Below are 13,415 nucleotides of genomic sequence, written 5' to 3'. Positions count from 1 at the left end.
TTTTTCATATTTATCTATTTATATCTAGGAGTATATTTGAGAAAAAAATTATATTTACTGCATTTTAATTATTTTCTTAAATCGAGTAATTTAGTTAAAAAGATCTTATAATTATAGCACGCTCCCGCGTCTTTAATGCACAGGAATGCATCTCCTTCTCTCTGTTTCTACTACCTCGACTGCTTCTGTTCCATCCACGTCCAAACCAAAATAAAACCCACGTAACCACGTGTTTGTTTGTTTATCATTCCAATAATAAAGAGGAAGCCTGGGGGTCTGTTTTACTCATAATATCGGATTGTTTGGGGGACACCAAATTGTAGGTAGGTTGTATAGACTACTGCAGAGTGAAAGAACGCACCACTGCACGGCAAGCGCGGAAATCATTAAACCATTGACCATACAAGATCAATTGATGCAACTATGACCCTTCCATTTTCATTAATGTTGAGCCGACAATCGTTCTATGCAAATCTCGAACTACTTTGAGACAATAGATCCAGTTATACATTTTCACTGTGTATGTAACTGATGATTGATTGCGTATCAGACTATTTATGAGTGATGTTAGTGACATAATTATATCATATATAATAGTTTTACCGGAACATAGAGCCGGTAATATGGGCCAACCCGCCGATTATGGGTTGGCCCGTGGCGGGCCTGAAGCTTGGCAGGCTAGGTTTTTTAGGACCGCTTTCTGACAAGTTGAAATTTTTTCAACTCGGCCCGCGAGGTGGGTTGGCGGGTTAGGCCCACCAACCCGCCAAATTTGTTTTTTTGTTTTTACTTTTTTTTTTAATAAAACCTACTCAAAGTTTCAAATTTCTAAATACCTAAAATAAAACATGTAAATAGAAATTATCATAAATAAAACATGGAACCCATCCAAAGTTCCAAGTTTCAAATTTCAAATATATCAAAATATTAAACATATGATTAAATGAACATGATATGTCCTTAATAATTTAACAAACATCTCAGATTAAAACATAAATCCAAATTAACACTACCACAAAGTCACAAACACAATGTCACTACACAAATCACTATCAAGTGCTCAATCATCACTCATAAGCTAGGGCAAAGGCGTAAAGCAAAGACAGAGAGTAGAGAGCTTGGGGCTTGGGACTTGGGAGTTAGGACTGGCCGAGGGCGACTGGGAGACTGGGTCTAGGAGAGTTGGGAGTCTGGGAGGAGTGCGACACACAAGCAAAATGTGAAAATGAGACCGTGTTGGTGTTGCCATGTTAGATTATTAGACATGGACTGCTTACTGTTGCACTGTGGACTAGGCCAAGAGTGTAGAGACTAAGAGGCAAAGGGAAAAATTTACCCAAAAAAAAAAAGGGTTAAACGGGTTGGCCCGCCAACCCTGCGGGTTAGCCCGCCGCGGGTTTGGGCTTGGCGGTTATGGACTCAAACTTCCATTTTAAAACGGTCCTAATTTTTATCAACCCAACCCGCCACTTGTTAGTGGGTTGGTGGGTTGAACCCGTGGACTCAACCCATATTACCGGCTCTACCGGAACAGTTGATTTTCAATAACGAGCGATAATGGTTATATTATTATATATTTTGGTGATGAAGACATAGCAGGCATTACGGAGAAGACGATCAAAGCGATAGAGGGACTTAAATTATTATTATATGAACCGTGGGAGGGGGAACATGATAAATTAATTACCAATATTAGCAGCAGCAGCAGTACTAATAATAATAATAATAATAATGCATGAAAGTGTGTGTGTGTATCGATTGAAGGGAATGAGAAAGAGGGAGGAGAGTGAAGAAGGAAACCGGCAGTGGCATTTTGGAGATGCAACGCCTTTCTGGGTCGTGGCATTTCGCATGAGTATATGTTTTTTTCCCCCCCGGTGAAACGTGTTCCACTATTTATTTATTCAAATTACATAATGCCCCCTTTGTTTCAGAAACACCTCTCTTAATATTAAAAAAAACTTATATTATACAAGCATGAAACATAAATCTGAATTCTAATTTATTTTTGAAATTTTTATCTATTGCCATCCATTCAGTTAATTCCCGAAAGAAACGTGCTATAATTAATTTGGGTTTTTCAAAGCAATAGTGATTTGTGAAATACTGCTTCCGGTCCTAAAACGGAATTTTATAACTAGGATAGGAAGCAGTAATTATTTAATATGATCAGATTCTAAATAACTAGATTGGGCTGGGTCGAGGCCCGAGGGTGTTAGAAAAGTGAACCCACAAAAAAAAAAATCTCTCAAACTCACAGGCACCCATCTCGATTCTTGTTTAGTAATAATCAAGGATAGTAAATTATTATATCATGGGAAACAAGGATATAGGAAGAGGGATTAGGGAAGGAACGAAAAAGATGAACATGCTCACACCACATGCTCCGAAGTCTCTGATACAATACCTTCCTGGTATCTCTATCCCCACCTCTGCTTCTGATGTCCCCACTGTTTCATTCACTCATTCGTGCTCACACCAAATCAAGACAAGTACGTATTTAGACTCGAATAAAGTAATAATAGCACAGAACATAGAAACTTACCCAGAGCAATGACCAGGATGAGAATAATGCACGAGGAAATGATTGACTGCTTCCTCATCATCTTCTTCGGCTCCCCTGTAACTCTCGATCTGTTACCACCACTTATTCTTCCTGCATTCCTCGTGTCTCCCTATGCGTGCACTTATAGCCAGTCTGGTTTGACTATTGTTAACGCAATCAATGCTATTCAATATTTAAGATCATCAGTGAACACACATGTGATACCCTTCGCTTTTTCTTTTTTTTTGCTTTTTAAAAAAGTTTACCTCTAAAGTACTCTTTACCTATTATTTTATAATTGGTATAATTAATCTTTGGCCTTCATAATTTTAACTCATTTGTAACCCAATCCTTATACTTTGACTCAATGCAATTTAGCCTGTATAATTTTGACTTAGTTATAATTCAGTTCCTAAAATTTAACTCATTGTAACTTGGTTTTTATATTCTTAACTATGTTATATTTTAGTCCCTCTATTATATACTCCTCTAATCCTAAATATAATACTCATTTTGTAGTGTAAATTACACTACAAAATTAGATTTGTATTCAGGACCAAAGGAGTATATAATTTCATTTTTTTAAAACACAAGAATTAAATTATAAAATGGGTAAAAAAAAATAGGGATCAAGATACAGCGAGTCAAATTTCAGGGACTTAATTACAACAGAATCAAAATTGTAAGGATTGAGTTACAAATGAATTAAAATTACAAGCACTAAAAGATTAATTTTTCTTTATAATTTATCATAATTTAATAATATATCTAAACACTTTAATTTCACGTCTATTTAATTATCGCGCATTCTTTCTCTTCTACTGCATTGTGTGGAATCATAGGTAATTAATATATAGTACCTCCGGTCTTAATTATAAGAGCCAGTTGACTAATTTGAGGAGATTAAAGAAGTAAGTTGAGTTAGTTATTTGTCCTAAATAGGTGTTATCTTTCCTAAAATATCATTACTAATTAAGTGTATTGACTAGAACTATCATTGTTAGAAGGGCTACTTTGAAAAATATATATATAAATATGAGAGACAAAGTAGATTGGGGTCTTATATTTAGGACCAAAATAAAAGTCAAACGGGGTCTTGTATTAAGGACTGGAGGTAGTATCATGTTAATGAGAATATGTATTTTCTACACACGCACGCACAGTATATACACACACATATATTGTTAAATTGACAAGGCATATAATTCTGTATATGTTAAATATATATATATATATATATATATTAACTATTGTAGGCAAATACATAATATATTTTAGTTTAATATGTGGGAGGAATTCAGAATGGAAGAGGGAGGCGAGGAACGGGTCGGGGAGCACGAAGAGGGTTTTTGATCCGCACTTTATCGTAAGTTTATAATCTCTAAATTGTTTTTTGGTTGAAATACCACTAATGCTTAAAATTGTTTGAGGCGTCTCGTTGGCCAAAAAAATATGTTTGAGGTATCTATATATGTTGGTATCCCAACAAATATTAATATGTGTCGATACTTCTTAAATACGTGTGTAAAAAGTATTGAGAGTTTTTTTGTTGTAAAAAAATGCTTTCTAAATTTTTGTATATGTATTAAATATATATTTCTAGAATCTTGGTTGTCAATATTTTAAAATATTTTTTTACAGATTAAATTTTGCTGAAAATTCTGATGTTATAGAGTTATTAATGCTTCCGTTAAATTGGTTTCAGTCTTTCCATGATAAATCCTCATTAAGGAGATACTAGGAGACGTGAAACATTAGCGGAGATGCATGACATGGCGTTGAATCATGAGCATTTGTAAATTTTCATATAACTCGAGTATTAAATAATCTGTTAATCACTGCATATAAATAATTTTTTAACGTGGCCTGTATGAATAGCGTTCCCCACATCATATCTATGTCGGCCTTTGGAAATGTCGCCACATTAGACTCATCATATTTCATAAAACTCGTGTATGGGTTGGATCTCCTTGGTAATCTCAGTTTAATAAACACAGCCAAGTTCTCATCACCTGATCATCCTTTGTACGAAAATTGTGGTTTGTTAGAAGCAAAAGAGCAGTAGCAATGTGCAAAGTGCAAATGAAAAATGAAAAATGAAAAAACAGATTTTTAATTTACTGGGGATATATATAATAATGAAAATATATATGAGGGAAGTTAACAAGGGAACTTGCAAAGACAGGGATTCCCGTGAGGGGAGAAAGAGAGAAGGGAGTACTTGCAGGCGCCTTGACCCCCAGGGTGGGCTGCAGCACACCTGAATGCGCAATCCTCTTTGCTGACGCATGCTCCCATCTCTTGCCTGCATATCCTCCACACCCCCTCCTCCCCTTCACCCCCTCCTCTTCCTCTTCCGTCAACACACATCATACTGATACTCACCACCACCACGACCATCACAACTCCAAATGACACCCCTTCCTTCTTCATCTTCCTTCTCTTCCCTTCTCTCAATCATCCCTGCTCCAGCACAAACTATATCTATACTCTTCAAGAGCATTTAATTCCATTCAATACGCTACATGCATGCATCTGTTACATTCATTCCCTCCATCAAGGTTGAACCACGTGTCGCTCATTAAGTACTTGGTTTTCCAATCTGGGCCACCCGCTTCACACGAAGGCCCAGTGTAGCTCCACAATAGCCCAATATCAACCTTTGGAATGGGCCCACTAATTCATTCTGGCCTCTCCGTTCTCGAGCCCAGACGTCATTGACTGTTTGACTCAAATATGCGCGCACGGAAAGACTCCTCGAAGTCGTCCATGCGTTGCTGCAAATCCCGCGGTCAAACCATCCATGATGATCCCCCGGCTGTCTCTGAAACTCCCCTCTTAATTTCTCTTTGGATTTCTTCTAGAAAAAAGGGGGAAAAACAATTTTTTTTTTTTTAATAATGAGCTGGGTTTCAGAGCTCTTTGCTAAAGTATAGATATAGAGTAATCTTATTCGAGATACCGTCAGATATTAAATGTGATAAATGACACCTCAGAGCCAATCCCCCGCTGGTTGCCGAAAGAATTATAAATACGGACTTCTTTCTCACGCTGCTGGTCCTATGTTGTGTGATTATAAGGTGATTCACTCGAGTCGAAAGCCCAATGTTGTTCGACTAAGGCCCAACATTAATCCTTTTGAATGGGCCCTCTACTTTACGCGCAGCTTCCACTGCGTCATTTTGGTCTCTCTTCAGCCGATCCTCCATTGACTGAAATAACGAACTGCATTATCAATTTCGTCACTCTCTCTATTAATTTAGTTTATCCCTCCCATCCCCATCCTCTTCAGCTCCCGCACTTCATCTCCTTTCTATCTCTCCTATCCATTCTAGGATTTATACTTCCGCCTCGTGTGATCTGAATTCTGGATTTGTTTCGGGGATCAAACCCACATTGATTTGTTTGCTGGCTGTAGCTTTTCCTTGTGTTTCAGCCGGGTTCTTCTTTATCGTCATCAAGGACTTGCTTTCCCCCACCTTCTTTTCTCATGATACTGAATTTCATGTGTTTCTTCTAGCTGGAGTTGGTTGGTTTTCAATTTATATAAGTCCGGCTGGCAACTCGCAATTTCTTAAAGTGATCAAATGTTTGCAAACATGCGTGCGCATAGGATTTTGCAAAGGGGACTGTTCTTTAATCGCCTCCAGCTTTTGACGATGCCAAGCTTGGAGGATTCTCCTCGCTTAATGACTGGGGTCTCAAGTGCTGGAGTCGACAAAATCTGGAATCATAGCGCTTGTGCTAACGTTATTGGAGCTAATGGATTAGATGCTGTCTGTTTTTGGAAAAGTGGCAAGTAAGCCATTTCTTTTGCAGGTCATTTCAGAAAGTTATCAATATTGTTCCTTTGACTGAACGATTAATTTCGAGGTTTTATGCCCATCTCCTGTTGTTACAATGCCAGTTGCTTTGACATATGAGACTACATGTTTATCACTTTTAGCTAGTCATTACATATTTCACTCCGTCATTGCTTAATTCTCTTCTTCCTCTGCGATGTCACGTGCGAATTTGATTTCAGATGTATATCTTTGGAAGTATTCTTATAATGGTCGTTGTCCCTGCTGCAGGGGAGTTCGTCATTTTACGTCTGATGGCAGCGATCGATTTACTGCAAAGGAGTTCTCTAGTAAGGTACATCTGATTTATGCACAGAGTTTTCCTTTTGGTATTGTGATGTATATTAACCTGAAATTTGTAGTTAAGCAAGGAAAATGTCCCGGGTGACCTGGTACATAATTATGGTATCCATTTCATACATTTTTTTAATATAAAAATAACGACAGCGAGTTTTTTTTCTATATCGAATTTTAAACTTTTAATGCCAATGTAGAACTATGTTCTGATAAATCTGTTGAATTGACTAGTTCCTCTCTGCATTAACTCATTTATTTATTTTTGAGAATTTGTTACTAATACTTTGTAGTACGTACAATGGTTCAGTTACTTAAAAGTATTCCAGATTATGTGAAGATAGTGGAGGTTGGTCCAAGGGATGGATTACAGAATGAGAAGAATATAGTTCCTACTGTCGTGAAAGTTGAATTGATAAAACTGCTAGTTTCTTCTGGGTTGCCTGTTGTCGAGGCCACAAGTTTTGTGTCACCAAAATGGGTACCCCAGGTAAGAGCAGATTTGATTTTCTGAAAGACAATCCACAGTTTGCAATTCTCCCCCTGGTATTATATTCTTTTTGTTATTATTTCGATATTTCACTTAGTTCTTGATTTAGTGATATGAAGATTGTCATTCATCAATTAACTATAAGCTGAAGTTAATCGAACAAACCAACAAAACACAGTTTGCAATTCCTATTCCTAGTACTTGTTTTATTGCATATGTATAAAATTATTCTTCAGTGTATCTTGTGCATGGTGTACTATGTGATGGAAGATAGAACATTCCCTCATTTGTGTTTTAATCTAATTCAAAATCGTTTGTGACTGAATTTCAGCTTGCAGACGCAAAGGATGTAATGGCAGCAATTCAGAATGTTGATGGTGCTGGATTTCCTGTCTTAACTCCAAATCTTAAAGTAAGAGTTTTTCATGGATCACCGGTGAAATATATAATATATGAGTGAGTCAAAATTTATGTGTGGGATTAATTATGGGATCCATTATCTTAGGGTTTTGAGGCGGCTGTTGCTGCTGGTGCAAAGGAAGTGGCTGTTTTTCCTGCAGCTTCAGAATCATTCTCTAAGGCAAATCTAAACTGTAGCATTGAAGATAATCTTGCTCGATGCCGTGATATTGCTTCAGCTGCTAGCAAGCTCTCAATCCCTGTTCGTGGGTACTTTACTATACTTTTTACTGGATAGGATAAAAGATAAATGATAAAAGTATATTCTGATGTTTGCTTACTGATTTTAAAGAATGCTTGAATTGTATAAATTGCTTGTTGTGTTTGTGAGATATCGTAGTGTTTAATAGAGACTTGAAGCTTATATAATAAATTTAAGTTATAAATCTGATTTGCATTATCTCTGGTAGTGATTGAACGTCTGCCTGTCGGGCTTGGGCATGGCGTGAAAGATAGTTTAAATTATAGAACTGGTTTGCTTGTTGATACTGTGTTTTAGATTTCAAGATGCCTCTATCACTATCTGTTGTTTTTTCCTTTTGAGATTTTGAATAAGCTTAAAACAACAGCCTGTTTCTCATCTTTTGACTTTTAGATTTCAGCTTTATCATTGGCATTTTATATGATTATTCCTGTAACAGAATTCCGTTTACTTCAGATATATATCTTGTGTTGTGGGGTGTCCTCTGGAAGGATTTGTTGCTCCAGCTAAAGTAGCATACGTGGCAAAAGCACTGTATGATATGGGTTGCTCAGAGATCTCACTAGGCGATACCATTGGTGTTGGCACGCCTGGTAATTGTTCAAAACTGTCTTCTTTGTTGTAGGGGTTGATTTGATTGCGGTTTTTCTGTATCCATCTTCCGTGTTAGAGGATTTTGGTATGGGCTATCGATTTTATCTATCTTGGCCTAACTTCTTTGGCTAATCTTATTTTGCTTGGTTGCGGCAGATCTGAAAGTCAATAGACTATCAAGTTGTCTTTACTGTGTGCATGATGAATTATGTTGTATATCATTTCAAATGAGGGTTCCTTTTCTTTTGTCTTAAGTAGGGGTTTGCTGTTTAGGTGCCATTTTATCTGGAGCATATGATGAGATGTTTAAGGTTTGAGACATTTCAAGGGAAAAAAATAGGGCATATTTCTGTCCAATATAGCCATAATATTCTTTAAATGTTTCCTATCAGATCATTATTCGTGCAAACATCTACCAAAACTGCCTGTTGTCATTTAGTATTCTGTGAACTCTGGTCTAATATAAACATTTTATATAACTTTTATGGCTATCCAGGCTGTTTTGATTTATCATGAGGTCTAATTTGACTCAGTTTTTCTCATCTTCTCAGGTACTGTCATTCCAATGCTTGAAGCTGTTCTTGATGTTGTCCCTGTTGACAAACTTGCTGTTCATTTTCATGATACTTATGGTCAGGCACTTTCAAATACTCTTGTCTCACTTCAGGTATTTTTTTTTTTCCCTTCCAAATTTGGAAGAATTATTTGGATGCTGATTTTGATTAAACATGCTGTATTTCTCGGCCAAAAAAAAAAAAAGATTCAACATGCCCTATTTGTGTCGCAAATTAATTTTTGTGTTTAACTGAATCTTTTTGACAATAACCACAGATGGGAGGTTTACTGCATCTGCTATTACCCATTTGTCTACATAAATATGTATGGTAACTTATAGAGATATCGCATACATATTTAAACTTGTGGAATTCTACTGTTTTGAAGCCGTTAACATTGTGGTTTTAGGAGTTACAAAGTAGAAGCTTTTTTTTTTTTTTTTTTTAAATGAAGTTAAATCTCTTTGTTCGCATTCTGTGTGGCTCAGGAACCACTTCTTTAGTTAATCTAAAGACTTGTAATTTACAAAAAATTGTGTGTTCTAGGAAGAATGAGGTGTGTGATTTCATATGTTTGAAGACAGTTTACAATTAATTGGTAATGTGGTGAATTGTTGTTAGATGGGGATCAGCGCAGTGGATTCATCGGTGTCTGGTCTTGGGGGTTGCCCATATGCGAAGGGTGCAACCGGGAATGTGGCGACAGAGGATGTTGTTTACTTGTTGAATGGACTGGGAGTGAAAACCAATGTTGACCTTCGAAAGCTTATGGTGGCCGGGGAGTATATCTGCAAGCATTTAGGCCGTGCTTCTGGTTCTAAAGCCGCAACTGCCTTGACTAAACTTACAGCTAATGCCTCCAAACTGTGAGTACTGTCGCTACCATGATGGACATGTTCACCCACATCGCAACTTGTATCCATTTGTTGTCATGATCCATTCGTACAGAGTATGTGCCGTCGGCTTAGCTAACCCATAATCATGAAACGGGGGATGCCTGCTCCGCTATGAGTATCAACAGCACACAGTTATACAGAATTTAATTTAATTTAATTTTTACTAACAGCATACTGCTATATAGGAAGGTATCAGTATCTCGACCCTTGATACAGTTTTACCGAGTATGCGTATCAATTATCCCCTGCGCACTCGTCGTGTTTTTTCATGACGAATGCTGTTTATTTCTCCAAAGACGAGAGAAAAAACGTGCAGGGTGGTTCTTTGATTGGGGACAAAGGGTTAAAGGCCAACCACCCTTGAAGAGAGAGTCAGAGAGAGAATGGTCGGCTTTGACTGCACAATTAATTACTACTCCCTCCGTTCCTTATTATAAGAGACGAATAACCGAATTACGTTGATCAAAAAAACAGTTAAAATTAGTTAAGAACAATTAATATGTGAAATGTATAATTTTTTTTCCGAAAAGGCCCTCATTAATAAGGAGAGAGAGCATGAGAGAGAACAATGATAAATTATTCAAAGAAAGAGAAGTGGGAAGGAGGAGAGAGTGTGAGTTAGAGGCAATAAATATAGGTAAAATAGGAAATCAACACACAAAAATAGAGACAACTTTAAGTGTCTCTATATAGGAACATGCCATAAGCATCAAATGTCTCTTATAATAAGGAACGGAGGGAGTACGATATAATAGAGGTGCCTGTAGGGTGACTGCCTGAGAAACCTCAGCTCCTCCTCTTGCTTTTAGGGAGTGTTTGGATAGAAACCAAACCATGGTTTCAGAAGTGCTTTTACGGATTACGAAGTAAATATGTGGAGGAGGTTACCTCGTTTTGCGGAAAAGTGCTTCTGAAACCAAGGTTTTGGAGCATCCAAACAGGCCCTTAAACAATTCTAACCCGCGCAATAATAGCCTTTATGAAAGTTTGAATGTCATTTTATATTCATCCTTCCTTGATTTGCTCCCAGTGAGAGCATTTCTGTTAGCACTAGTATGTGTGAGGGACTAGTTGGCCGAAAAGCAATACTGGCAGTAATATTTTGAAAGGGCTGTTGAATGTCCTGGGAGAAGAACCGTGCACCTGCTCCAACTTGAACCGGGGCATTCAAACCCGCTTTCAATGCTCTGGGCTGTTTGTCTCCTTGCTTTTGTTTCAATAATCTTTCCCATGTCGAAAAAACAGTTTTTCTGGTGAAAGAAAAGTAGTTCCAAATTTAATACGCTGCATCCTGGTCTGCAACTGGCCTGATTGTGCAGGCAATTCAGTTTGAGGTCACTGATTTGATTTAAATTTCACCATAAAATACCATAAAATCTTCAAGTGCGGCTAATTATGAACATTGCTGTTTGGTTGTTCAAGAGTGCTGATATTCGAAGAACAAGAATCCGAGGACATAATGTTTGAAATTCTGGGTATCGTATTTTCAATTATCCATGGATCGGATGCCGTTCACTTCATTGGAAGCTTACGGCACAACGATTATGAATAGTAACAAGTCTTACGACGCTAAATGAGAACGTGGCTGCATGGATTAACATCATCAATAATCATTCCACGGAACATAAATTTTTTTTTAATCAGTAATCATGAAGTTGAACCTTCGTTTCTTAAAGAACATAAAGAAAATCTAGTCGTACGCTACCTGGGTTGGGACCAGAGAAGAAGAGAACGTATTTTTCAAACGGGAAGACATAATCCAACCGACAAAACACCATTCATCATATTCGTAACGTACCAGGTGAGATTGAGAGCCTGCTCTCTCTATGTGCTTTTGATGAAATAGTCAAAGCATTTCATCAATATGATTCCACTAAAAGCGCAGATTTTGCTTACCAGTTGGCCTCCGTTCTCTTCATTTTCGCGTCGAACTGTCATGACTTTGAAATCCTCAACCCCTTCTCGAGTTGATGGATCTAAGGCACAGGAGAAAAACTTTTAAAGCACTCTGAAAGCGCCATTAAAGGTTTGCTTCGTTAAAGAGAACTGAAATATGGAGCTCTCTCAAATAATGCGAAACATACTTTAAATGCCAATCTTGTCGAGCACATTTATGCTTGTTCGTTGCTATGACATTCTGTTGTCAGAAAATGACTTGACGTGCTCTCAGGTTGGAGTGACTCTTTTCGGATCCTAAGGCTTCTGCTCTTTATGTGTCCTCAATTAGCAAACGTTTCTGTGCCCTTCCACACGTAAATATTTCAACCTTCGGATCCTAAGATGTGGTTCGTGAATAGAAGAGAGAAGTGAAAAGGGAACTGCGAGAAGTTTTTTCCCTCCCTTTTTTAAATCTCACCAATTTGCTCGAGAAATGCAAAATGTAATTAATGCGCATTGAATGTCCAATTTGGCCGTTTGTTGGAGGCTCCATAACGTAGTTTCTCCTGAAAAATTTGCAGCCACAAGGAATTGTTCCCACTGCCCAAGAGAAAACAGCAGTTTAAATGATGATGGAGAAATATCCGTTCTCAGAACGATTATACTCCCTCCGTTCCTTATTATAAGAGACGAATAATCAAATTACGTTGATCAAAAAAACAGTTAAAATTAGTTAAGAACAATAATATGTAAAAAGTATAATTTTTCCCAAAAATGCCCTCATTAATAAAGAGAGAGCATGAGAGAGAACAATTAAATTATTAAAAGAAAGAGAAGTGGGAAGGAGAGAGAGTGTGAATTAGAGATAAAATAAATATGGGTAAAATAGGAAATCAACACAAAAAATTAGAGACAACTTTTAAGTGTCTCTTATATATAGGAACATGCCATGAGCATCAAATGTCTCTTATAATAAGGAACGGAAGAAGTATTTTAGGCCAAATATCTTCCAAACCCAAACCAACTGAACTGCGCATCAGTTAAGAGGTACTGAAGAAGGCAAATGCAGGTGCTTCAATGAATTGTTGGAGGGTTACAAATACGTGACGACGAAGAAAAATTGTGAGATTAGCGAAAGGCAACGCATTTGGCTGTGTAGAGATTAACTAAAGTTCGTTGAACTAGGCCTTTGATGATTAGTATGTTTTATGCATAATACAGGAGTGGTTGGACTGAACCGTAACATAATGCGTTTGCATAATTCACATGCATATTTATTCTTTCTTTTACACATTTCACAAATTTATGATAAAAAAATGCAGCTTGCAGTGGGTCCGCAATCATAATCACGACAAAGAAATTTAGACGACTGGTTCGACGGCTAGCGACGTCGGAATTTGATTTTTGCTCAACTTCATGATTAAAGGTCTTCATTGTGGTTGAAAAATTTCATTTACATCCACGGATCAAATCTTTATAACACATGACCCATTTCCACTTTATATATATAGTAAAATTAAAATCTCCAAAAGACAAGTGTAGATCACCCTACAGTTCTCTATGCTGAGATCAACTTTTACTGCGGCGAATAAGGCTGCTTGGGTGTAATGATAGATAATAGATTGAGCCAGTCTTATATGACTCAGATATAGTGAACCGAA

The 13,415-nt window shown here is 37.3% G+C and overlaps 1 protein-coding gene across 2 annotated transcripts; it reads left to right on the top strand.

Annotated features, from left to right (window-relative positions):
• The first annotated feature begins 5,778 nt into the window (after positions 1 to 5,778).
• LOC114753626 (hydroxymethylglutaryl-CoA lyase, mitochondrial) lies at positions 5,779 to 10,128 on the top strand. 2 transcript variants are annotated; one of them, XM_028942323.1, is made up of 8 exons: positions 5,779 to 6,344; positions 6,619 to 6,682; positions 6,992 to 7,171; positions 7,503 to 7,583; positions 7,677 to 7,840; positions 8,289 to 8,425; positions 8,978 to 9,093; positions 9,527 to 9,598. In XM_028942323.1, the coding sequence occupies exons 1-8, from the start codon at positions 6,133 to 6,135 to the stop codon at positions 9,533 to 9,535; spliced, it is 963 nt and encodes a 320-aa protein (XP_028798156.1). In that variant the 5' UTR covers positions 5,779 to 6,132; the 3' UTR covers positions 9,536 to 9,598. The 2 variants fall into 2 exon arrangements, with proteins under 2 accessions (XP_028798156.1, XP_028798155.1); XM_028942322.1 differs by lacking the exon at positions 9,527 to 9,598 and adding an exon at positions 9,602 to 10,128 and having other exon boundaries at positions 5,781 to 6,344.
• Positions 10,129 to 13,415: the final 3,287 nt, after the last annotated feature.

The sequence above is a fragment of the Neltuma alba genome, unplaced genomic scaffold (genome assembly GCF_004799145.2).
Source record: "Neltuma alba isolate B1F8T4 unplaced genomic scaffold, ASM479914v2 tig00008029_pilon, whole genome shotgun sequence".
NCBI lineage: Eukaryota > Viridiplantae > Streptophyta > Magnoliopsida > Fabales > Fabaceae > Neltuma > Neltuma alba.
The sequence above is the reverse complement of the archived record's forward strand: the minus strand, read 5'-3'. Positions and strand labels throughout refer to the sequence as shown.

Bases quoted from the DNA above. Each gene is read 5' to 3' on its own strand.
- LOC114753626 (XM_028942322.1), top strand. From the start codon at position 6,133: ATGTTTGCAAACATGCGTGCGCATAGGATTTTGCAAAGGGGACTGTTC. The intron at 6,683-6,991 runs GTACATCTGATT...ACAATGGTTCAG, and splicing joins CAAAGGAGTTCTCTAGTAAG to TTACTTAAAAGTATTCCAGA. The intron at 7,172-7,502 runs GTAAGAGCAGAT...ACTGAATTTCAG, and splicing joins CACCAAAATGGGTACCCCAG to CTTGCAGACGCAAAGGATGT.